Below are 26,647 nucleotides of genomic sequence, written 5' to 3'. Positions count from 1 at the left end.
ATTAACTCTATCAGAGTTAAAATTAACTCTATTGGAGTAATTAATTAGTTTCTAGAGCCATATATTTATCAAAATAAACATATGAAACAAACCACAGCAAATTAATTACTTTTCTTTTTTTATTAACATTTGCCATGATATGGCTCAAATCAATGTGCAGAGGTACAATATATATGTCAAAGTTTGGTCCATAAGCATTTTGTTGAGCAAAGGCGTTATACTCATACAAATCATTGACTTTAACAATAAAACAATGTTCCTCACAATCCATAACCACATATGCATGAAAATGCTCTGCAACACTGAGTAAACATTTCATAAACAAGAAATAAAACAATATAATCAAGAGTTTTTTACAATTTCACAAACTTGTGTTTTGCTTCAAACCTATTACTAGAGATGTGCAATAATGGGCCAATTTTCCATAAGCAAGACAGATAATGCACCATGAAGTGATGTTACATGTGGGTATACCCAAAGTCCTTTTAGGCAAGTCCCTCCACTCAGCAGCCATATTGCAACGCATTTTGGGCACTTTCGGCAGGCTTCACAACACCAATCTTGCTCCAGCGGCAAGATCACAACACATGATTGGCACAATCAATGTCTTCACAACACACCACATGATTGGCTCAATGTATTTACATGTCCACGTTTTGCCACGGAGGGGGGTGTGATATATGTAGACAACACCATACGTTACAAACTAACCCTATGCATTTCTATGGAGGATTTTTTGAGTGCTGTGTCTCCTCATTAGAAAGTCTACCTCCTTAAAAAGCTCATGGTGTTCATGTATTCCAAGGCTCCCGAGCTGTTCTTGACCAAACGCTGCGACACTCGTTGCTTTAGGCGCCATGCCAGATAGCCCGTCCCTCTTCCAGCATCGTAGAAGTGTTCCTGCAAAATAATGTGGGCAAGAACTATGATTATCTAGATCAATAGTTGAACATTATTATTATATATAACCTTAAATGGAAATGAGTAAAATCTTACATAGCCATTGGTGGAGTAAGGATCCCTGAGATTAGGAAACAGTCACAATGCCGAGTGCATATCTTTTTCCTTGACTTCGTACTGGTATCCTTCTAAAAACAATAGGAAAATTATATTAGATATATTCAGACAACATTACAAGCTATAAAATGGAAGAGTGATTAAACATGGATTATGGATAAAATATAGACTTAACGCTTCTTGCCACTAAAATATGCTGAAGTAATATTACATTACATTACATTTGGCTAACACATTTTTAACCAAAGCGACTGCTGTTTTTAAACAGTTGAGTGTCAGTTCAAGACAGGTGGTAAGTACTAGGATCAGCAAGACTTGTTGTAAGTAGTGCTATGAGAGGAGATGTTCTCTAAAGAGCTGGGTCTTCAGGAGTTTTTTGAAAATGGAGCCACTGTGTAGTTGGTAATAGATATCCCTACAGCTAAGGTTCTGCCTTATAGCATTTATCAACCCCACAATCACCAGTTCAATATTGTTTTTACACAGCAATTCTACTACCCAATACCCGGATTAAAATACATCAATTTAGGGTTTTCTTGTCACTCTGCAGGCAGGTTGTGTGAGGCTATATGTGCACTATAATGATTTTTCATTTTATTTCACATTACATTATTCACCCTATTACATGCACTCTATTTTTCTCACTCAAACAGTCAATTGTGATGTTATGTTACACTGTTCTCTCACTTTGAATAAATGGAATGATAACATTGGATCAATGTAAAAATGGCACTACCACTGAAAAGTCTGAGTAGGGATGTCCTGAGATAACCCCACCCATGGAATCCCTCTTCTCCAGAACCTCCTGGACCATCTATGCGTAAAAAAAGAAACAATAACAGTGATACACTTCTAAAGAGAAAACTTACATGCACCCTCTAAAAAGTGTAAATCCAGAGTACAAACAAGAAAGCTAAGGGGGCAGCTAGAACGTCAAAAAACAAACGCTATTTAATACCACTGATAGTGCTCAAAATATAATTACACTTCTGTGGTTGTGTGATGAGGGTCTCTACAGACAAACAGAAGTATTGTAAACTTGGAAAGTGTACTGAGAGGTTATAACAAGACCTGTATCTGAAGGAAGCAAATTGCTTGGCTTCGTGTTCCAGTAGCATGAAATCAGTGGGATTTTGATCTTGCAGCACTGGATCTGCAAGCAGATCTGACTGAATCTAATAAACATACTTTACGTTCAGCCAGATCTCTGCAGAGCTGCAAGATTGAATGTGCCCACTGATTTGACACTACCGGAACACAAAGCCAGGCTTCTACATTTTGGAGACGAGACAAACAAGGATTTCTCCTAGTGATATTTTAATTTTAAATGCTCACCTGTTTGGCCTTTTTCTGCTGAATCTCCTATGGCAGAGGTGTTCTCTTCTTTTGCACCAGTGGATTGATGTGCCTTGTTTGAAGAACAAGAAAAAAAAAAATTGGAAAATTGGGCTGCTTTAAGAAATTCGGTCTCCGATTTTATTTCACTTAATTCAACTAAAGGGTGACAAAATCTTTTTTTTTTTTTACCTTACCCACTTTATTTGCCATGAACAACACATTTCACAATTTTCTTCATCAGGTTTGAACGTGAACCTAAAGCCTTCACGCCAAATAAAGTCAACAAAATATACCCTCCAGTGTGCGATTTATACTAGTTTTTGACTTTTTAATAGTTATACTGCACACCATCAGCACCTGCAAAAGGGCTGTGCACAGGGATTTTGAACTTTAATTAATTTCAAATGTATTTCTTAAAAAGGATCATAAGGATCTGCATTAACTCCAGCCAGGATACAAAGTGTGCGTGTGAAATCATTAAGAAACATGCCTAAGGTCAGGCTGATTCATAGTCTAAACAAGCTAGAAAAAAAAAGCGTTGCAATATGGCTGCCGAGTGGAGGGACTTGCCTAAAAGGACTGGCTAAACTCACATAAAACCTCACCTTCTCGAATTAAACTTTGAAAAGAAAAACCAGGCTGCAGTTTGAGGTACTTTTTTCTCCATGGTACTGGACATTGATGAGCATTTTGCTGACCCTGTTAAAACAAAGAAAATGATTACATCAATACAAGAACAACAATGATTTGACTATCAGCAGTATATCAACTAACCAGCAAAGGACTTCTAAACTTTATTCTGACATTATTTACCACAGGTTACCAAATGTTTCAACCGCAAGTGTTTTGTCTTAATGTGTCATATAATCCCTACTTTTTAAGCAACATGACTGGTAATAACTTAAATAATTTCATTAGGCAGTAAACTCGTCTATATTTTACCATATCCATAAAAAAAACTGCTCATAATTTCAGAGAATAAACATTTCTTACTCTGCTCAGCTGTAACGTTATGCCTGATGGACTGAATATCCTTATGCACGTGCTTGCAAGCTATTGAGCCACAATTTCTACAAATATCTAAAATTAACTAACTTCTATACTCTTTGGCTTACCTGCACCCTTTATAAGTTAGGAAACAAAGAAATTGATCTAACCCAAATAAAGCCAACAGACTCTAACAGAAACTAATACCAGTGCCATACAGAGAATGGAGACTGCACCAAACCAACCAGGCTAACGGTTACCTTACACCTCTGTTTGCTACAAATGCCTAACAGTTAAACGAATGCCCTCGTGGTCTCAGCTAATGTTAGCTAGCAGCAATTTTTTATGACCAAGCAATAATGTTCAGTTCAACCAAACGTCAATGAGTCGACAGACTGTTATAATTAGTCAGTCAACAGATCCATTTGTGCCAGGTGAGCATTTGGCAGCACACTAACGTTAGATCGCTATGAACAGTGGAGTTCTGGCTGTAACTAATGTTAATCAGCTAGGCTACGTTAGCATGTTAGAGCTATTCCCTCAGTGGGTATTCAAATTCCAACCGCCTTTTCGAATTCAAGTTCGAAGTTTTCGAGTTAAGAATTTCAGAAAGGACTTTAAGACGTTGTCGACTCCAATATTATATTAATGTCAGTTTACAGTTTAAGTATTACAAATTAACATAAACTTAACCATTTCAATTTGATAAGGTTATAACCCACCGAAGTTATGTTAGCTTGCTGGATGTTTTACCAATAATTTTCTGAGCTAGCTAGTGCTAGCGACCTTGCTACTAGCTAGCAACCAAGCTAACGTCACCAATATTTCATAGTAGGTAAAACACGTTGGTATGAAAACATATACCTGTGATGTGACATTACTTAATTGTGTATTTGTCGTAGTTTTCATGCTAGCTTACAGAAGTAGAGGGAACAAATTAATTTACCTTTTACTATCCCACGCTGTACTTCAATGGCGTCCATCTTCTTTTCAAAAATCTCAACTGAAGGACCGGAAGTGTAAATGACTCCACCCCAGAGTTTGTACATTCACACCCACTTAAAACACTAGGTTGTGAGTTTTAATTACACCGTGGGTGTACATGTTTGTTCAAACAACTCCCGAAGTTACACTAATTAACACTAATGAACACTGAAAAATATGTCTCTGAAAAATTAACACTTAATAACACTGTCAATTTTACTGTGTACATGTTAAATAACTCAATGGAGAGTAAATTTAATTCTTAAGAGTGTTGATAATTTACTCTAAATAGAGTTAAGAATTAACACTTGGTACACTATATAGTGTTATTTAAAGTTAACACTACATGTTAAATAACTCAATGGAGAGTAAATTTAATTCTTAATAGTGTTGATAACTAGTGTTGTAATGTCAAATTAACTCTGATAAGAGTTTAATTCGTGTTTAACACTGCATTGTTGACCATGAAGTGGGTACAAATGACAATCTCATAATACATTTAAAACTTTATTTTTAGCTTCTCAACTTCCAAGATATATATACATATCTCATGAATACAAAAGCCACATTAAAACAACTTCAGGTTTGTATGAAATGGCAGTACGGGACAATATATAATGACGAATCTATTGTTCCATACTTCATTTGAACATCAAAAGGTTTGAAGTAACAAAGCTCATTTATAACACTTTTGAAACTCTGTCTGGATGCAGCCTAATCCTGAATGCATGGTAATGATGGTCAAAACAAATAGTTTCCATCAGTTGTCCACAAAGCAACACATCATCATCTTTCACAGCAATAGTCTTGATCTTACAAAAAACAGGCATCTCACATGTTACCGCAATACAAATAACAAAGTCAGGGCGGTATTCTGTACCATGTTTTATCCACTTGGCTGAAAACACCCTGGCCGACAAACAAGTTCCTAATTTGGAAGCAATCTCAGGACCACTTTTAAGATCAGAAACTGTCACCAACTTTCCTGGACCCAAAGTTAGTCTTTCATTACTGAAGGTCTCCTGATATATTGCCATACAACTTTGGTGCTTTTTGGCTAATGTCAGTGTAATGTTTTTAAAGCTTTTTAACTGTCTCTTAAAGAAATTATTTTTAGCTTCATAACGCATGCACCACATGTGCAGAATTGGGCCGATATTTCTTATGCTACGTGGATAATGAATTAAAAAGTGATGTTTTGGTAAGAGATTGACTGTAGGAAATAACTGCTTGAAGAGAACATGGTGATCAATGATTAAATGTTTGAGGTAAATGGTCATGCCTTCTGACAAGATCGGTGAAAATGCAATGTTTACTATTTGTAAAAGTAAAAGAAGAAGATGCCAGTACTTATCCTCCGTCTGTATCAAGTCCCCAAATAGCAAAGGCATATTGCGCAATAAGCAGCAAGACTGTATGGCATTCAACCCCAAATCATTACTTCCATCAAACAGCTTTACTCTTGGTGGTCGATTTCGTTGTTGATTGTAACCATAGTCAAATGCATGTACAGTGGGCAGTGCTTCGACTTGGCCAGCTTCACTCGCGGTTCGCGCGTGGGATCACGCGGTATCACGCGACTTTAATTTGTATTTTTCCAGTGAGACGCTGCAACAACCCAAACAACCGGTAGATGGCTCAAGTGAGCAGGGTGTCTCGTAAAAAGAAATGGAGCCTGGAAAACCCTACACAGACTTCACTACAGACTTTAGCAGACTGGTTTAGAAATAATGTAATAGCCAGAAATATGCCTGCCCTGCCCTAATAAAGAAATGTTTGGTTAACTGCGAGTGAATCCCGTTTGCAGCCGTAGAGACGCAGGACAAATTAAACATTCTGGTTTTCTCCGAGTGCAACGATGATAGACAGACATCATTTGGACAAAATATAGAGTATTAACCTCCGTTGCTCAGCCAAATGCCTTCCTGTTACGTCCTGTTATCATGGAGTTACAGGCGATAAACGATTTTTGATGGTCACAAGTTTACTTCATTAGGGACTGTTCGTTATTTATTTAAGGGGCTACCGGAGGAGTTTTGGGAGCATTAGTCCAAAAAGACGTGACCCTCCCTCGCCAGCAATACATTTTTCTATGACCCTCCAAAGTGATTATGAAAAAATCACTGTCAACTTTTTCCGGGTTTAGGCCTATCGCCTACTTGTATTTTAACGTTTTCACATATTTGGCCATAAGCCGTTTATCATAGGCTATCACGAAACCAAACTACAAAGGCGAACACTTTAACAGGGGGAATTAATTGGGCATGAATCATGCTGAACGCTATTTCGCTACCTTAGAATAATAAGGTTCTATCTGCGTTTTGAGTAGGTACAACCGGGACGATTGAAACGGGGACGAATGAAACATTCCGGTTTTCTCCGAGTGCAACGATGATAGACAGTCATCATTTGGACAAAACATGGAGCATATTAACCTCCGTTGCTCAGCCAAATGCCTTCCTGTTACGTCCTGGTATCACTTACAAGCGATAAACGATTTTTGATGGTCACAAGTTTACTTCATTAGCGGTTTATTTTTTTGGATTATTAAAGAGTGTTTTTCATTTAAAGGTTTGACTTCGTGCTTATTCAGTAGAGCATTTAGTGCTCTCCCCAATCCCGACGTTCACATTGCATGTTTGTTTGTAATGGATGCAACCGCGAGATAGGCTATGCGTTTGACAATGAGTTGTTAACAGAACCAAGACATATAGCCCAGCAGCAATCTAGGGACTGATCGTTATTTATTGAAGGGGCCACCGGAGGAATTTTGAGTGCTTCAGTTGGAAGTTGCATGACCCTCTCTTGTCTGCTAGAAATTGTTCAATGACCCTCCGACAGAATTGTTAAAAAAGACATGACCCTCCCCTGCCAATTGTCTTCCGCCCGCGCCACAGCCACACTTTGTGATAACGTTCTTAAATCAATCTTTCCCGTGAGCTTGCATGCTACCAGTCCTTCCTTTTCAAATGTGTTGCGACTGTTTGCACAATTTCACAAATAATCATATGTGATTAATAGTATGACAAATAATCCCTGTGCACGGGGACCGAAACAATGCATGCCAACTTTTTCCGTGTTTATCACGTATTTTAACTTTCCCCGCTGTCTTGCCGTTTTAATGTTTTCCCGTAGAATATCCCATATTTTAATACTCTCATAACAGCCCTGCCATCGGGCCTGTCTCTGTGTTGCCCTGTTGCTACCCCTTGCCCTTCCAACGAAACAAATGTCTTCAAATCATCGTTTTCCTTGCTTGAAGGCGAACTTAGAGTGATATTAACCTATTTAAGTTTAACGGCGCGATTGTCGTGAGAGCACGATTCATTGGTGCTTGCATGTTCGGCCTTATGTCTGTCTACGTGCGCACCTGAGGCTACTCAGCTGCAAGAGAAATAATTTCCCCTGTTTGTATGTTCACTGCAAGTTGGCCTACCATAACTTACCAACTCTGCACTGTAGACTGGCTATTTATATTTTTCTGTGAAATAAGCAAATGTATTTGTTCAACTTTATGAAGCAGAATTACGCATAGGGTACTTGGAACATAATACATTTGACAAAGGACAGATTAATGTTGCTAGTGACAAAATATTAACTTTCAGTGTTTTACGATGTCTTTGTCATGGGGAAGTGTTTTTCTCCATGCATTTATTCTAGGTTACTGTCAGTGACTGCCGTGAGAGAAGCGGGTTCTGTGTTTCGTTCATGTCAGTGACTGACGCGAGAGAAGCAGGGTCTGTGTTGTGTTGTGTTGCGTTGCGTTAATTTATTTTCATTGGGCATACCGTGCCGTGCCGTCCACAGATCTTCAGTTCTGACAAAGCCAAAATTACTCCTTTTGAAACAATGAGTGCAGGAAGCGCGTTTGTATGGTTATATTGCTTGGGGGGGGTGTCCCAAGCAGCTTTCAGCCATAAGGCTACTTTGAGAACATTTCAATTCACCCGACACTAATATTCAAAATGTTGAAAACTATTTCGGCATAGCCTATAAAGCAGTTTAATTAAATGGAATGTTAGTTGTAAACAAACGAGCTAGCCTACTTGGTGAGGCTTGGCCTCACAGATGCGCTCGTGCCTTAGATGGCAGGAAAAATCTTCACGATAGGCCTATTAACTAACCACCCGATTCACGTTGGCTGGGGGGAAGGGGGGCCATCAGACAATTGTGCCCAGTTAATCACGATAAGTCGAGCAACGAGTAAGAATGAACAGCTATGATAAGGGATCAGATTCCAAAAATAATTCAGTGGAAATGCATGGATTCCAGTTGCTGCTACTGGAAGAAACTGGAATCCATGCATTTCCACTGAATTATTTTTGGAATCTGATCCCTTATCATACCTGTTCATTCTTACTCGTTGCTCGACTTATCGTGACTAAATTCAAGATGGCTGCAAACGTTAAACTTCGTGAAGATACTGTCTGTATAAATCGTCTTGTAAGTAAACTACCAGTGCTTTTTCAAAGTTCTCAATGTCTCGTTTTAAATGTCAGGGCCCTAGGAAGTCTACCAATGAAGTGTGGAGATACATTGAGCCTCGTAAATGGGTGTAAAACAGTGATTTATTTGCATGGCTAGCCCGATGCCGAAGCACCACTACTGAAAAAGTTGTTGGTAGCATCGGCTAACTAGCGCCAGATTTTGGAGTGCAGGGGACAAGTCGAGATGGGCTATGAGACATACGTTCACACTCGGTATCATGTTTCAATACACTTTAGGTCAATATCACACCGGAATTCTCCTTTAAAAGAAGTCAAGAGGACTCCTTACTCACAGACCTATTCACAAACCTGCGGTTTTGAAATCCTATGCAGCTACAGGAGCTTCCAATCGCGAGGAAGCAATTTTGCATTGTAGGCATAACTAACATGCAATAACGCCGCCAACAACAACCAAAACTAGGCTAATCATTGTCAACATGTAAATTAAATGTAACATTATTGTGAATCAAATTAAAATGTTCTCTTTTGCAAACGTAGTAACAGAATAATTTAATAACTAAATTTAATTAACTAATTAAATAAAAACATTTTTTTTAATAAACTAGGCTATTTGTTTTGCCTTGATTCATTTAGGCTAGGCCTTTTTATTCAGGGGCCGTATTCACAAAGAATTTTAAGGCTAAAAGTAGCTCCTAACTGGCGAATTTAGGAGCAACTCCTAAAAATAATGGGTGTGTCACTCCTAACTTTAGGACTCCTAATTTTTTCACATAAAGTAATTCACGAAGCATTTTAGACCTAAAAGTAGCACCTAAGTCTGGGACAGCTTAAGTCGAGAGGACTCCTAACTCACTAAGACCTATTCATAAACAGCTTTTTTGTGGCATTTTACGTTGCGATGTTTTGAAATAGCCTATGCGCAACAGGAGCTTCCAGTCGCGAGGGAACAATTTTGCATTCATAAAAGGGATGCAATAACGCCACCAACAACAACCAAAACTACTCATTGTTAACATGTAAATGAAATGTAACGTTTCATTGTGAATCAAATTAAAATGTTCTCCTCTTTGCAAACGTAGCCTAGGGATATGGTGACAGATTAATTTAATAATGTTGCAAAGGTAGGCTACTGCATCAATCCATAGGCCTATGTTTCATTAGGCTACTAAGCTATTTGTTTTGCCTTACTCTTTATTCATTTAGACTAGGCCTTTTTATTCAGTTATTAATCATCTTCCGTCCTTCACATTACTTGTGTAGCGCACGCATTCTCCGACCTGTCACCTGTCAGTCATCATCGGAAGAGAGGTGTTTGGAATTCCCGCGTTACAATCGTCAGCCAATCAAGGTGGTCACTTCAGTCAAGCTCGTGCATGAGTAATGACGTCATCCATAGCCACGAAGACTCACTCCTAGTTTAGGAGTTGTCTGAAAGGCTTTGTGAATAACTTTTAAGAGAAAACTCCAATCTAAAATCTTTAAGTGCGATTTAGGAGTAGCCTACTCCTAGTAGTAAGATAAAAGCCTTTGTGAATAGCCTACGGCCCCAGTTATTCATCATCTTCCGTCCTTGTGTAGCGCACGCATTCTGAGACCTGTCACTCATCATCGTAAGGGAGGTGTTTGGAATCATGCCCGCGTTACAATCATCAGCCAATCAGCCAATCAAGGTGGTCACGCTTGCCCATTTACCCAAATTAATGGTCGAATATTACTGATGATCATTGTTATTTAAGAACATGCAGTGTGCGTAGGGTACCAAAAACATCTTGCTCGTAAAAAAGCATCATAACGCACATTCTGGCGGGTCTGTTATTTACTGTAGGCTGCGCAAACCACATGCCTTTATTTTGGGCAAGCCTGCATTCATTCATTCATTCAACCTTTATTCTCGGAGGGTCAATGAGGGAAGCCCTCATTTTCAATGAAGCCGAAATTACAGAAGCGAAGCAAAGCGCTCCACAAACAAGACAACATTCGAGGCCTTCTGTTGAAGAATTTTATATAAAGCCTGCGCTGACAGTAATCCTCCTGCCCCTGATAGGCCTACCACAGCTGTGGATAGTGTGGAATTTTCAAGTAATAACACAATCCAGTGTGTGTCTCAATTGTCCCCCGCTGAGCACCTCACACATTTCTCTAGATTTTGCAATGAACTTACATGACACAATGCCATAAAATATGCCAGTTTTAGGACACAGAATAATGTTTGTAATGATACCAGGTAGGCCAGGTATTGTCGAAGGTGCATGGTGAAGTGAAATTCTTACTTTGGAAAACAAACATTTGCCGATATCATCGCCGATCATCAGACTATTGCAACAGATTCTGTGTTCTGGACTGTAGGTAACTTGTTAAGCCAGTGGTTCTCAAACTTTTATTTCATTCCCCACTTTGATCAAGGGGCATGACTGATAGTGGAGATAACGTGTTATCCCGAGGCTTTTGCAAGTCAGCATCTTCGACGGTAGTCTATTAAAAATATAAGTTTTCAATGTCCGAAACGGAGAGCCATACTTTATTGTTTTTAACGATCTCTATGCTACTCACAAAAATGTAGGCATGGGGACATGATGAAGCAGGTTATCCAACTGTCGTGTGTTAAATTATTGTGATTACGAGCCAGTGGTTTTCAAACATTATGCGTGACTTGGACATCTAACTAAATGCAACAGGCTCATATCGTCCTCGCATTCGCAAAATGAGGACCAGTGTTTTGTCAAATTGCAAATAGCTATTCGTTTTAACTATTTTTTTATGATAGTAGCCTATACAAAAAGCACTTCATACTATCTTAATCTTGGAATATGGGGAGGGAAGTGGCGCGTCTGCAGTCAGCCAAATATGAATGTAATTCTGCGGCATGAAGCAGATGTATTTGTTTATTGTACAGAAAAATAAAAATGACATGTCAAGCAGTCAATTGACTACATTGCAGTCAAGAAGTAGGGCAAATTAATTTACGAAACCAAAACGTGGGTCATAGTTGTCTAAGCCTCTATTGCGTAGCCTGTTAAAAACGTCGCCAGATAGTATTAAATCGGCAACAACATTGTTTTCTGCAGAAGCCTACCCAAGGCTACAGATTCATTCTGAACAGTTATTTCTCTACTGGCTCAATTATCACACCACTGTTTTGATTTGCGTAGTTGCGTTAACCCCAACACTGACAATAATGTAGACAGCAAATTTCGATTTCGATTTTCGTGTAGTCAAGCCTTAAGCCATACCCAAGTAGCCTAAATCGAGGTAATGTTTAATTAGGCATGATTTATTTTGTTATTGAATTCGTAGGCTGGGATTACTATCGGCAACAATTATGTAAGGGACAGCAGGCAGAGCGATGTACAGTGGCAGAGCGACGCACAGTGGCTGAAAGTGGTACTAAAGCTTCACGCAGCTTCACGCCGCGTAATGCGCGAATGAAGTGGTCATTTGAGAGCGATGCCCACTGTATTCTACCAGCTATTTGATCAGCATTTAGGAAGTTGTCTTGGATGTACTGGAGAACAAGCTTGACTTCAAACTGACCAACCCCCTCCAAAATATCATGCATTATATCTACTGAGAAATTATTTGCTGTGTGGAAATACTGAAGTGAGTTCAAAAGACAATTGCGTTTCACACCATATACATGAGGTAGCTTAGAATCTGTTTGTATAGTTTGACAGTGGTGTTCATGCATCTCAACAGTTCTCAGTACAACTTTTGGATCATCTTCACAGAACACAGACTGAAAACATTCCTTTTCAAGCAGGCAGAAACGACAACAATAGTGAGCTCCAAATGACTCCACAAACCCAAAAAGACAATGCATACCGAGATTATCCCCTGTGACCTGAACTAAGGTACCACAAACCATATGTTTAAACATGGACATTTTAAGTCCTTCAGTTTCAAGAATTTTCATATCATGGACTAGTGGCTCAAGTATTGAGTTAAATCCGTAGCGCTTGATATCCTGTGCATGGAAAAGAGCACACAAATGAATATTGACCAATGAGGAATTAAAGATTGGGGGGAAATTCCTTAGAGTAAAATATATAGCACCTAATTTATGAATGCCCTTTTTTGATCCCAAAGGATTCGCCGTCTCGAAGTCGTCATAAAACAGCTGAATCTGCAAGGCATCTTTGTCAACAGAAAATAGGGGACTGTTTTTGAAATAAGTGCCATCTCCCAGATCTGCATACACACGTTCCTTGGATGTGTGTCTGGGCATTAACATGTTTACAAGTTCTGGGTTTTTAAAAATTGTCTTCAGAGATTCCAAAATAGGAATATATGTAAACTTGTCTGTTACAACAACCTGGTCATATGTCTTTGTTGTTCTATTTCTTCTGCTGTCAAATCGTGTGCCAAGCACCTTTTCAATAGGCTCAACATTTCCCTTCACTTGTTTTGTTTAGCTTCAGAATTTAAGGCTGTGAATGGGTTTTCCAATTTTTGAAAGGATTGTTCCATTTTGTTCTTATGTTCTGTGTCCTGTGGAGATAAGCACTGTAAAGCTGCATCTTCAGCCTGACTATTAATCTAAAAAAAAAAACTTCTTCCATGGATGAGATGAACGTATTTACATTGGACTGACTTAATCCAGCTGCCTTGAGCTGTGCCACAGCAGTAGCACACATATCCAAGGTGCTTCTATTGGACTTTAACAGTTCTGATGTTATGACTGTTTCGTCTACATTAGTCATCACCTCCTTTTTCATTACTGATTAAATGGACAGCAGTGTCAACCTGCTGGCCAATATTGTCTGTGTGTTTGGTGTTTAAATGTTTCCTAAAACCAGAAAATGTACCAAACACACGGCTGCATCCAGTCTGAACACACCTCGGGCGAAGATTTTTTCCAGGAAAATTACCATGAACTAGGGGTGTAACGGTTCATGTATTCGTATTGAACCGAAACGGTACGGGTGTCACGGTTCGGTGCATGAATTTACACGGAGAATACACGGTATAAAAATACATAAAACTTGTGTGCGGATTAATTAATGTCATGCGCAATTACTGTTAAGTACGAGAGTTATGAGAGTTCTTTAGCGACACCTAACGCTAATCTGTAGCCTCCCCTTAGCTCTGAGGCTCTGATTGGCGCCTATGTTTTTTTTTTGTCAGGTCGTCGGTCGAGTCAGTCAGTCAGAGATAGCAGCACTAAGCGAGTGGTGGCGACCCACAAGAGTTAGAGGATCCGCTGATCTCTTTAAGATCAAGAAGTTTAAGAACTTCAGTTACAGTGGTACAGGCGAGAGAGTGGTGGATAAGATGAAACTGTGTGTCGGCGTTGTTCAGCAGTTGTTGGGTATGTGAGTGGAAATAGGCTATATCGAACATGCTACACATATATTCGAAGCCATCACCCAGACAGGCTACCAATCACTGAAACGAGAAAAAAACACCTCCCCTGCGCTTCACCAGCCTTTGGATACACATACAAACAGGGCCAAAACCTATGGCTTAAATTAAATTATTTCGTAATGACAGAAAGCTTTATGTCAGGGTAACTTCTTACATGAGGAGCTGGTAGTGTTAAGTGCATAGACGGTAAAAGAAAGTGTCAACGCTAACCAGGCTAATAAACAAACCATGCTACAGTGAGTTAAGTCGAAGGGCAAAGTCACGTGACTTCTAGTTGTAGGCCCTAGTCTGTTTATGAAATGAAAGGAGCGATTTCGTTTTTTTAAAAGAAGGCAAAACAGTGTGATATTTTCACAGTTAGTAGATTATTACTGTACACACACTGACAAATATTGAGGCAAATTGTAGGTCTTGCTTAAGTGGATTTTTAAAATCATTATTCTATGTAATTTGCACTTTCAGAAATAAGAGATGCTGTAGGCCTATTTTCAGTTTTATAACTGATTGTCTTATTTTGTTTACAAGTTACAGATGGAGTCTGGGTACTTATTGTACTGTTTAGCCTACATCTTACACACTTCAGGCTGTTGCAGATAGCTCAGGGAAGAGACTGTATGGCACTAGGTGGTACAGCCTGAGACATGCACAATAATAAAAAAAAAATGCTTTCTGCATTTTTGTTTTGCTTTTCCCTCCATTGTACCGAACTCGTACCGAACCGTGATGTCCGAACCGAGGTATGAACCGAACCGTGACTTCCGTGTGCCGTTACACCCCTACCATGAACTGATCGTATATGCCTAACAAGCTTATTTGAACCATCTAACTCAGCCTTACAAACAAAACACTGCATTATAGTGAAATCTCAAGTATTAACGACCAGCACTCAGCTCTATCGAAGCAGTCTTGCCCTAATTTCAGCTACACGAGGACTCTCTTTGACTTTGGAAACATCAATGTTGTACACTGTAGTCTGAATAAAAACATACATGCTGTGCAGCATCGAGTTGTACGAAGTACCAAAGACAAAATGTGCCTTGAAGAGTTCATCGAAGGCACCAAGGGACGAGGTTGACCTGCATGTTTTGGCGTTCTGGTCAAGGACTATGAAGAATTGGTGGAGCTCACTCTTCTTCGGTCCGACCGCCAGGAGATAGGGCTGAGCGCTGGTTCTGATTGCATCAAGATGTTCCTGGATGCTTGTTCCACTCTGAGAAGACAAATACACATGGAGTGGCAATTACATTAATGTGGCTGTAAGAATATCATAAACTTCTTGTCATAAAGAAGTAAACATACAAACCTTCTTGAAAACAACAAGATGTTTTTTCTGCTTGGGAGGCCGCAACTTTGCCTGGTCTCTTCCGACCCTGCGCTGTCGGTGGAATTAGATGCAGCAGCAGTAGAATTGATGCCAGATCACTGTCCCAAGCTGTAAAAAACAAAGGTTTCAATGAATGTGGATAGAGTTTTAGGGAAACGTGCAATATAACTGGAAAAGGTTGCAATATTAATTTATTGGCATAACTGCAATATAATGGTTTAGACATTTTTTGTAGATTCAGGTACTGATTATCTTATTCTTGCTGTCTGGATATCAATCTATCTCTTATGTGTTTTATGTGTTATGTTGTATTGCACTGATGTGTGTTGAATGCTAGGCAGCTGGATGTATGTGCGCCCAAAACAAATTTCCCTTCTGGGACAATAAAGTTAATATAATCTATCTAAAACAAATACACCAACTATTTCTGCTTTTGAGGTCTTATTCAACATACAGCATCAGCCAAAAACTTGGAGGCACTCTGATTAGAAATTAGACTTTTACCTTGATGTCGATGTTTAGACATGATGCATGAGGTCAATACAAAATTGAGTGCCATACAACTAGCAACAGAAACTTACCAGAGTCAAAATCCACTTCAGTGGCATCCTCAGGAGGATCAGCAGCTAGGAGGAGTTCTTCAACCTCGCTGATGGACGGAAGCTTTCTGGACTCTTTGATGATCTTTTTCTTAAATGTGGTTGGCCACCGCTCCAGAAGCTTGCCTGATACATCCTCTCCAAACATCAGAATGAAATCCTGTTCAATCTGGGTTTGGGGTGTTGGGACAATTTCAGAAGTAAATAGTATGAGTTATTCTAGTTTCAGTATTTCAGTACTCAGGTCTACTGTTCAAAGTTAAGATAGATGTGCCAAGATAATTACCAAGCCTTTGACGTCTTTAAAACGTGGGAAATCTGAGAGTATGTTGTTTGAATGCTGCGGGTTGAGGACCAAGTTGTGGCGATAGGCAAATGTCAGCTTCATTTTCTTCATCACAGTGTCCTCATCCGTCGAATGTTTCATCAACGAGATCGCTTCCTTGCACTGATCTTCACTGAGGGTAGTATCTGGTACAGTGGGCATCGCTTTCAAATGACCACTTCATTCGCGCATTACGCGGCGTGAAGCTGCGAGAAGCTTTAGTACCACTTTCAGCCACTGTGCGTCGCTCTGCCACTGTACATCGCTCTGCCTGCCGTCCCTTACATAATTGTTGCCGAGAGTAATCCCAGCCTACGAATTCAATAACAAAATAAATCATGCATAATTAAACATTACCTCGATTTAGGCTACTTGGGTATGGCTTAAGGCTTGACTACACGAAAATCGAAATCGAAATTTGCTGTCTACATTATTGTCAGTGTTGGGGTTAACGCAACTACGCAAATCAAAACAGTGGTGTGATAATTGAGCCAGTAGAGAAATAACTGTTCAGAATTAATCTGTATCCTTGGGTAGGCTTCTGCAGAAAACAATGTTGTTGCCGATTTAATACTATCTGAAGTAATTATATTTGGTAAAAATACTGAAGTAATTATATTTGGTAAAAATGAGGAAAGACTTAGGGTTGCCACTCTCCTTGACACAAAAGGGTTGAAGGCAAAGGATACTGTTAAAAACCTTGGTGTATTAATTGACAGTGATCTAAATTTCAACAGCCACATGAAAGCGATAACTAAATCAGCTTTTTACCACCTCAAAAATATTGTCAAACTCAGAGGGCTGATGTCAAAACATGACTTAGAAAAACTCATTCATGCATTTATCTCCAGCATGGTTGATTACTGCAATGGACTGTTCACAGGCCTTCCTAAAAAGACTATTAAACAGCTTCAGGTGATACAAAATGCAGCAGCTAGGACTCTAACAAAAACTAAAAGAACTGACCACATTACTCCAATTCTTAAGTCCTTGCACTGGCTTCCAGTAAGTCACAGAATTGACTTTAAAGCACTATTGCTTGTTTATAAATCAGTAAATGGAGCAGGACCTAAATACTTGTCAGACATGCTTCAGCAGTACACACCTTCTCGTCCTCTCAGGTCCCAGGTGAAAAACCTGCTAGTAAAACCTACAGTTAGAACTAAACATGGTGAAGCAGCTTTTAGCTGCTATGCGGCTCAGCTGTGGAACCAACTTTCGGATGACATTAAAAAGGCCCCAACTGTAGCCAGTTTTAAATCTAGACTTAAGACCAAACTGTTCTCAGACGCTTTCTGCTAACTGTGCCGAGTTACAAATTCTGAATCTGCCTCGATAATTATTCTACTTTGTCTTTTATTACTTTTTTTACTACTTTTGCCTTTGTTTTTGCTTACTAATTATTCTTTATTTTTAAATGATTTTACCTTGTGTTTTATGTTTTCCTTTTATTATGATCTTTACCTTTTAACTATTCTTTGACTATATTGCCCTTCTATGCTTTTATTTGTTATTATCGTTTGGTTTTGTTTATGTAAAGCACATTGAATGACCTCTGTGTATGAAATGTGCTATATAAATAAACTTGACTTGACTTGACTTGACTTGACTTGACTGGCGACGTTTTTAACAGGCTACGCAATAGAGGCTTAGACAACTATGACCCACGTTTTGGTTTCGTAAATTAATTTGCCCTACTTCTTGACTGCAATGTAGTCAATTGACTGCTTGACATGTCATTTTTATTTTTCTGTACAATAAACAATTACATCTGCTTTATGCCGCAGAATTACATTCATATTTGGCTGACTGCAGACGCGCCACTTCCCTCCCCATATTCCAAGATTAAGATAGTATGAAGTGCTTTTTGTATAGGCTACTATCATAAAAAAAATAGTTAAAACGAATAGCTATTTGCAATTTGACAAAACACTGGTCCTCATTTTGCGAATGCGAGGACGATATGAGCCTGTTGCATTTAGTTAGATGTCCGAGTCACACATAATGTTTGAAAACCACTGGCTCGTAATCACAATAATTTAACACACGACAGTTGGATAACCTACTTCATCATGTCCCCATGCCTACATTTTTGTGAGTAGCATAGAGATCGTTAAAAACAATAAAGTATGGCTCTCCGTTTAGGACATCGAAAACTTTTTTTAATTTTTAATAGACTACCGTCAAAGATGCTGACTTGCAATAGCCTCGGGATAACACGTTATCTCCACTATCATCAGTCATGCCCCTTGATCAAAGTGGGGAATGAAATAAAAGTTTGATAACCACTTGGCTTAACAAGTTACCTGCAGTCCAGAACACAGAATCTATTGCAATATTCTGATGATCGGCGATGATATCGGCAAATGTTTGTTTTCCAAAGTAAGAATTTCACTTCACCATGCACCTTCGACAATACCTGGCCTACCTGGTATCATTACAAACATTATTCTGTGTCCTAAAACTTGCATATTTTATGGCATTGTGTCATGTAAGTTCGTTGCAAAATCTAGAGAAATGTGTGAGGTGGTCAGCGGGGGACAATTGAGACACACATTGGATTGTGTTATTACTTGAACATTCCACACTATCCACAGCTGTGGTAGGCCTATCAGGGGCAGGAGGATTACTGTCAGCGCAGGCTTTATATAAAATTCTTCAACAGAAGGCCTCGAATGTTGTCTTGTTTGTGGAGCGCTTTGCTTCGCTTCTGTAATTTCGGCTTCATTGAAAATGAGGGCTTCCCTCAATGACCCTCCTAGAATAAATAAAGGTTGAATGAATGAATGCAGGCTTGCCCAAAATAAAGGCATGTGGTTTGCGCAGCCTACAGTAAATAACAGACCCGCCAGAATGTGCGTTATGATGCTTTTTTACGAGCAAGATGTTTTTGGTACCCTACGCACACTGCATGTTCTTAAATAACAATGATCATCAGTAATATTCGACCATTAATTTGGGTAAATGGGCAAGCGTGACCACCTTGATTGGCTGATTGGCTGATGATTGTAAAGCGGGCATGATTCCAAACACCTCCCTTACGATGATGAGTGACAGGTCTCAGAATGCGTGCGCTACACAAGGACGGAAGATGATGAATAACTGGGGCCGTAGGCTATTCACAAAGGCTTTTATCTTACTACTAGGAGTAGGCTACTCCTAAATCGCACTTAAAGATTTTAGATTGGAGTTTTCTCTTAAAAGTTATTCACAAAGCCTTTCAGACAACTCCTAAACTAGGAGTGAGTCTTCGTGGCTATGGATGACGTCATTACTCATGCACGAGCTTGACTGAAGTGACCACCTTGATTGGCTGACGATTGTAACGCGGGAATTCCAAACACCTCTCTTCCGATGATGACTGACAGGTGACAGGTCGGAGAATGCGTGCGCTACACAAGTAATGTGAAGGACGGAAGATGATTAATAACTGAATAAAAAGGCCTAGTCTTGAATGAAGAGTAAGGCAAAACAAATAGCTTAGTAGCCTAATGAAACATAGGCCTATGGATTGATGCAGTAGCCTACCTTTGCAACATTTATTAAATTAATCTGTCACCATATCCCTAGGCTACGTTTGCAAAGAGGAGAACATTTTAATTTGATTCACAATGAAACGTTACATTTCATTTCCATGTTAACAATGAGTAGTTTGTGTTGTTGTTGGTGGCGTTATTGCATCCCTTTTATGAATGCAAAATTGTTCCCTCGCAATTGGAAGCTCCTGTTGCGCATAGGCTATTTCAAAACATCGCAACGTAAAATGCCACAAAAAAGCTGTTTATGAATAGGTCTTAGTGAGTTAGGAGTCCTCTCGACTTAAGCTGTCCCAGACTTAGGTGCTACTTTTAGGTCTAAAATGCTTCGTGAATTACTTTTTGTGAAAAAATTAGGAGTCCTAAAGTTAGGAGTGACACGCCCATTATTTTTAGGAGTTGCTCCTAAATTCGCCAGTTAGGAGCTACTTTTAGCCTTAAAATTCTTTGTGAATATGGCCCCTGAATAAAAAGGCCTAGCCTAAATGAATCAAGGCAAAACAAATAGCCTAGTAGCCCAATGAAACATACGGATTGATGTAGTATCTTGTAACATTATTAAATTATTCTGTTACTATGCCTACGTTTGCAAAAGAGAACATTTTAATTTGATTGACAATAATGTTACATTTAATTTACATGTTGACAATGATTAGCCTAGTTTTGGTTGTTGTTGGCGGCGTTATTGCATGTTAGTTATGCCTACAATGCAAAATTGCTTCCTCGCGATTGGAAGCTCCTGTAGCTGCATAGGATTTCAAAACCGCAGGTTTGTGACTAGGTCTGTGAGTAAGGAGTCCTCTTGACTTCTTTTAAGCTGTCAGGGGTGGGAAGGTGTGATTTTTTGGGGGAAGGGCCGGATTAACTGGGCACAATTGTCTGATGGCCCCCCTTCCCCCCAGCCAACGTGAATCGGGTGGTTAGTTAATAGGCCTATCGTGAAGATTTTTCCTGCCATCTAAGGCACGAGCGCATCTGTTAGGCCAAGCCTCACCAAGTAGCTCGTTTGTTTACAACTAACATTCCATTTAATTAAACTGCTTTATAGGCTATGCCGAAATAGTTTTAAATTTTTTGAATATTAGTGTCGGGTGAATTGAAATGTTCTCAAAGTAGCCTTATGGCTGAAAGCTGCTTGGGACACCCCCCCCCCCCCCCCCCTCCTGCACTCATTGTTTCAAAAGGAGTAATTTTGGCTTTGTCAGAACTGAAGAGCTGTGGACGGCACGGCACGGTATGCCCAATGAAAATAAATTAACGCAACGCAACACAACACAACACAGACCCCGCTTCTCTCGCGTCAGTCACTGACATGAACGAAACACAGAACCCGCTTCTCTCACGGCAGTCACTGACAGTAACCTAGAATAAATGCATGGGGAAAAACACTTCCCCATGACAAAGACATCTTAAAACACTGAAAGTTAATATTTTGTCACTAGCAACATTCATCTGTCCTTTGTCAAATGTATTATGTTCCAAGTACCCTATGCGTAATTCTGCTTCATAAAGTTGAACAAATACATTTGCTTATTTCACAGAAAAATATAAATAGCCAGTCTACAGTGCAGAGTTGGTAAGTTATGGTAGGCCAACTTGCAGTGAACATACAAAGAGGGGAAATTATTTCTCTTGCAGCTGAGTAGCCTCAGGTGCGCACGTAGACATAAGGCCGAACATGCAAGCGCCAATGAATCGTGCTCTTACGGCAATCGCGCCGTTAAACTTAAATAGGTTAACATCACTCTAAGTTCGCCTTCAAGCAAGGAAAACGATGATTTGAAGACATCTGTTTCGTTGGAAGGGCAAGGGGTAGCAACAGGGCAACACAGAGACAGGCCCGATGGCAGGGCTGTTATGAGAGTATTAAAATATAGGATATTCTCGGGAAAACATTAAAACGGCAAGACAGCGGGGAAAGTTAAAATACGTGATAAACACAGAAAAAGTTGGCATGCATTGTTTCGGTCCCCGTGCACAAGGATTATTTGTCATACTATTAATCACATATGATTATTTGTGAAATTGTGCAAACAGGCGCAACACATTTGAAAAGGAAGGACTGGTAGCATGCAAGCTCACGGGAAAGATTGATTTAAGAATGTTATCACAAAGTGTGTGGTTGTGGCGCGGGCGGAAGACAATTGGCAGGGGAGGGTCATGTCTTTTTTTAACAATTCTGTCGGAGGGTCATTGAACAATTTCTAGCAGGCAAGAGAGGGTCATGCAACTTCCAATTGAAGCACTCAAAATTCCTCCGGTGGCCCCTTCAATAAATAACGATCAGTCCCTAGATTGCTGCTGGGCTATATGTCTTGGTTCTGTTAACAACTTATTGTCAAACGCATAGCCTATCTCGCGGTTGCATCCATTACAAACAAACATGCAATGTGAACGTCTGGGATTGGGGAGAGCACTAAATGCTCTTCTGAATAAGCACGAAGTCAAACCTTTAAATGAAAAACACTCTTTAATAATCCAAAAAAATAAACCGCTAATGAAGTAAACTTGTGACCATCAAAAATCGTTTATCGCTCGTAACTCCGTGATACCAGGACGTAACAGGAAGGCATTTGGCTGAGCAACGGAGGTTAATATGTTCCATGTTAATATTAATATTTTTTTTTTATCCAAATGATGACTGTCTATCATCGTTGCACTCGGAGAAAACCGGAATGTTTCATTCGTCCCCGTTTCAATCGTCCCGGTTGTACCTACTCAAAACGCAGATAGAACCTTATTATTCTAAGGTAGCGAAATAGCGTTCAGCATGATTCATGCCCAATCAATTCCCCCTGTTAAAGTGTTCGCCTTTGTAGTTTGGTTTCGTGATAGCCTATGATAAACGGCTTATGGCCAAATATGTGAAAACGTTAAAATACAGTAGGCGATAAACCCGGAAAAAGTTGACAGTGATTTTTTCATAATCACTTTGGAGGGTCATAGAAAAATGTATTGGTGGCGAGGGAGGGTCACGTCTTTTTGGACTAATGCTCCCCAAACTCCTCCGGTAGCCCCTTAAATAAATAACGAATAGTCCCTAATGAAGTAAACTTGTGACCATCAAAAATCGTTTATCGCCTGTAGGCCTAACTCCGTGATAACAGGACGTAACAGGAAGGCATTTGGCTGAGCAACGGAGGTTAATACTCTATATTTTGTCCAAATGATGTCTGTCTATCATCGTTGCACTCGGAGAAAACCAGAATGTTCAATTTGTCCTGCGTCTCTACGGCTGCAAACGGGATTCACTCGCAGTTAACCAAATATTTCTTTATTAGGGCAGGCATATTTCTGGCTATTACATTATTTCTAAACCAGTCTGCTAAAGTCTGTAGTGAAGTCTGTGTAGGGTTTTCCAGGCTCCATTTCTTTTTATGACACACCCTGCTCACTTGAGCCATCTACCGGTTGTTTGGGTTGTTGCAGCGTCTCACTGGAAAAATACAAATTAAAGTCGCGTGATACCGCGTGATCCCACGCGCGGACCGCGAGTGAAGCTGGCCAATTCGAAGCACTGCCCACTGTATGTATTGGGACTCTCGTCTGACAGTTGGTCCTCCAGAAATGTCTTTACCAGATGGTCCTTCTGCTGAATCTACACAATCGGGCAAAATGTAGACATGCACTTTCTATAACATTAAAGCAACACCAAAGAACTGTTCCTCTGTCGCACACACGCTATTTGGTTATCACCAGCTTTGCAAATAACGATGTCCACAGACAAGGTAGAATATGTTGCAGGAGTTTATGAAAGTACGATGCATTGCGACATCAGATGCAAGTCAAATTTGTAGTTTCTTAAGTCTCATTCCATCGAACTACAGATCCGCTACCCGATCTGGCAAACTTACATAGTGCGGTTATAGCCAATAGAGGGCCACGAAGCGAAAGCAGAATTGCAGTTCACCCTGTTACGAGTTGATGAACCACTGAAACGATTTTGGGAACATTACTTTAAAGTACAAAAAACTCTTTGGTGTTGCTTTAATTTGACTGAACTGGATTTTTTTAATGATAGGCTGCACAAACAATGTGTGATCTTGCAACAGGTTTAGTCATTACATTTTTGCAATATTTTCTTCATAGCGTTACCTCCAAAAGATGCTCGTCTGTCTTTAGCAGAGCCTCTCTGAATCGTTTTAATCCTCCAAGCAAGATATCCACTGCCACTCTCACCATCATAATAGTGCTCCTTGAACAAAAAAAAGGACATCATCAATTATATTTCCTCATTAGTAGGTTTTAAAAGTGGAAAATGGTTAACAACATACTGTGGTAAGATTTAAAATATGTAACCGTTTTAATATGTTTAGCATTTACCACAACCAACTGAATGTAACTCACATAGCCATTCCTAGAGTATGGGTCACTGAGGTACGGGAATAAGGTCACAATTCCTCTGGCATACTTTTCTTTCACCTGTCTGGGTGGTGATGTACTACAACAATGAAGAAAGGAATTTTCAGTCATTTTCCTTTCATTAAAGTTAATGAGAATAAGATAATGCAATATGACTTCAACAATATGTTCATGACGTAATATGAAACATTATTTTAAGTCAAAATGAATTAATTCACAAGAAAGCATTGATATCTGTGTCAACCCTTACTTGCTTGGCTTCTGCATCCAGCCTCTGGCGTTTTCTGGAAGGGCTATCTGGAATGATGACCGTCTCCTACAAGTCCAATGAATTAAGGGATGACGGTTGAGAATACTCAGGAGAAGCCACAGTGGAGATAGACTCTGTCAAAAATGTAACAAAAAAGGGTGTATACATGTTCCTTACATTAATCTGATTCACAATGTAAACATAGCATTGCATTGACAAATATATTTCCATTTAAATATACACATTATCCCTTTTATCTATATCTGAAACAAACCTGTATCAAATTTGATGGTTAACACCCCAGTTGAGGGATCATTTACTATATCCTCAAAAACATCCTCATCCACCTCTGTCCCAGAACTGTCAAAAACTTTCACACCTTCTGTTACAGGTGGGACACCAAACTTTGCAAATGCTAAAAACCGAGCACAAAAGCTTGTGTTAACAGAAAGATCAATTAATCTCATTATTTATTTTCTATAAAACTCACTGCACATGTTAGTTTCTTACCTGCATTCAGAAACTCTGTAAGATTAAGCTCTGTTATTCTTACAAACTTCTGGACATCACCAAGTTTTGTTTTAAGTAGCATCCTTCCTGTAGAGAGGAACAGCACCATTCCTTATGGTTAGTCCATACAAGTCCACAAAAATTATTGAAATAAATATGTTAAAACTATGTGGTCATTCATGCACAAAATAACTCTGCTGCAAAGCCAATTTGAATGTGGTAGATCAATTCAAGCACATATTTTAAGTATAGGGGGGGGGGGGGGGGGGGTTATCTTTGCAAAATTGACTTGAATGTAATGCTACCAACGTATGACCCTGTCTTAAACATTACAAAAATGGGGTTTCATCTGGTACCTTTCCACAAGTGTATAAAATCAAGCACCTTAATTATCAATGCAGACTGCATGGTGCTTGATTAATACACCTGTGGAAAGGGACCTGATGAAACCCATGAATACATTCGAGTTGCCAGCACGTGTTGAACCATGTCATATCGTTACATGCCTGTACACGTGTCGCTAGTCACGCTAACATCACATTAGCCAATTTTGAGGCTCCCAATACAGGCATTAATATTTTCCTGGTTATGGACATGGCAAAAAAACAAAATGCATAATCACCCCTCCATAATGTTACAACAAGATTATGATTACCTCGACTAGCCTCGATTCAGACGTTAGCTAGTTAGTCTATTAGCTTGACATTGTTAGCTATTTCAAACTACATTACGTGACTGCCCAGGTATTGGCATAGCATAACGCTAACGTTTGCCATTTTAACCACTCCCTTCATGTGCAGCCTTTGCTATAACGTTAACTAACGTTATGGACCAAGACCCGATCACACCTCTACACGTTATCTCTCATACTGATATCGTCTAGTTAAAGTTAGCAACTAGCTCGCTTCAAAAACATTACAACATGGGGACTCATTGAATTACTTAAATTAGACGGCATTAATGTTTCGCTACGTGTAATGTAATATAACACACATTAGCACCAGATAACTTTACCGTGGACCGTTGCTTGCATCATTCAAGTGTTAGCCCTCAAGTCATACGTTAAGTTAACGTTATCACTTTAAAATCTGGTATTTTAAGATGAAAGACCAGCCGGAGCATAAGATTAACAAGAATGTTAAGTCATTCTATCATGCGACTTTTATTCACATGTCATATTATTCGTTTAATATGTGAATAGGAGACACTTACCGAAATCCTCGGAGGAGAAAAAATGGCGCGGGAAACTTCTGTTCGAATTGAAAAATGAGGAAAATGTAGGCGGAGCTCTCCAGAGCACTTCTGACACCACGTATTTTAACAACGTGATTTTTCACTGACACTGGAGAGCAGCTTACTCTATCTGTTGTTGTAATTGCTCGGAAAGAGTAAATGTACTTTTACACTGCATATTTGACACTGGTGAATTTACTGTGTATCTGTCCTCACTTTCAGACACTGATCACTTGGTGCTGTACTCTAACACATGTGGAGGACAGAACAGAAATGCCGGTTTCAGCACCATGTGTCTCCATGCTGTGAATCTGCCCATTTCTATTATTGACCACAAGTTCATGGAGTCTGGACACAGCCAAATGGAATGTGA

The 26,647-nt window shown here is 39.5% G+C and overlaps 2 protein-coding genes and 1 long non-coding RNA gene across 5 annotated transcripts; all 3 read right to left on the bottom strand.

The window, feature by feature from the left end:
• Positions 1 to 221: 221 nt before the first annotated feature.
• On the bottom strand, positions 222 to 4,366 carry LOC121684099. Its single transcript, XR_006023029.1, has 5 exons — positions 4,289 to 4,366; positions 2,961 to 3,054; positions 2,353 to 2,425; positions 997 to 1,088; positions 222 to 900 (listed from the first exon to the last, which is right to left on the bottom strand). It is a non-coding gene; the product is annotated as an uncharacterized LOC121684099 (long non-coding RNA).
• Positions 4,367 to 4,820: 454 nt separating this feature from the next.
• On the bottom strand, positions 4,821 to 13,708 carry LOC121684096. Its single transcript, XM_042064026.1, has 2 exons — positions 12,231 to 13,708; positions 4,821 to 5,836 (listed from the first exon to the last, which is right to left on the bottom strand). Exons 1-2 carry the CDS (start codon positions 13,000 to 13,002, stop codon positions 5,007 to 5,009), a joined length of 1,602 nt encoding a protein of 533 aa, XP_041919960.1. The 5' UTR covers positions 13,003 to 13,708; the 3' UTR covers positions 4,821 to 5,006.
• A 1,114-nt stretch (positions 13,709 to 14,822) lies between these two features.
• On the bottom strand, positions 14,823 to 26,377 carry LOC121684098. Of its 3 annotated transcripts, XM_042064028.1 has the most exons (11): positions 26,254 to 26,377; positions 25,042 to 25,128; positions 24,806 to 24,946; positions 24,532 to 24,665; positions 24,267 to 24,360; positions 24,015 to 24,114; positions 23,449 to 23,517; positions 16,345 to 16,535; positions 16,041 to 16,227; positions 15,439 to 15,567; positions 14,823 to 15,345 (listed from the first exon to the last, which is right to left on the bottom strand). In XM_042064028.1, the coding sequence occupies exons 4-11, from the start codon at positions 24,546 to 24,548 to the stop codon at positions 15,317 to 15,319; spliced, it is 816 nt and encodes a 271-aa protein (XP_041919962.1). In that variant the 5' UTR covers positions 24,549 to 24,665; positions 24,806 to 24,946; positions 25,042 to 25,128; positions 26,254 to 26,377; the 3' UTR covers positions 14,823 to 15,316. The 3 variants fall into 3 exon arrangements, with proteins under 3 accessions (XP_041919962.1, XP_041919963.1, XP_041919964.1); XM_042064029.1 differs by lacking the exon at positions 26,254 to 26,377 and having other exon boundaries at positions 25,042 to 25,220; XM_042064030.1 differs by lacking the exons at positions 24,806 to 24,946; positions 25,042 to 25,128.
• Between the last annotated feature and the right edge of the window lie 270 nt (positions 26,378 to 26,647).

This window comes from Alosa sapidissima, chromosome 15 (assembly GCF_018492685.1).
Source record: "Alosa sapidissima isolate fAloSap1 chromosome 15, fAloSap1.pri, whole genome shotgun sequence".
NCBI classification, from domain to species: Eukaryota; Metazoa; Chordata; class Actinopteri; order Clupeiformes; family Clupeidae; genus Alosa; species Alosa sapidissima.
The sequence above is the reverse complement of the archived record's forward strand: the minus strand, read 5'-3'. Positions and strand labels throughout refer to the sequence as shown.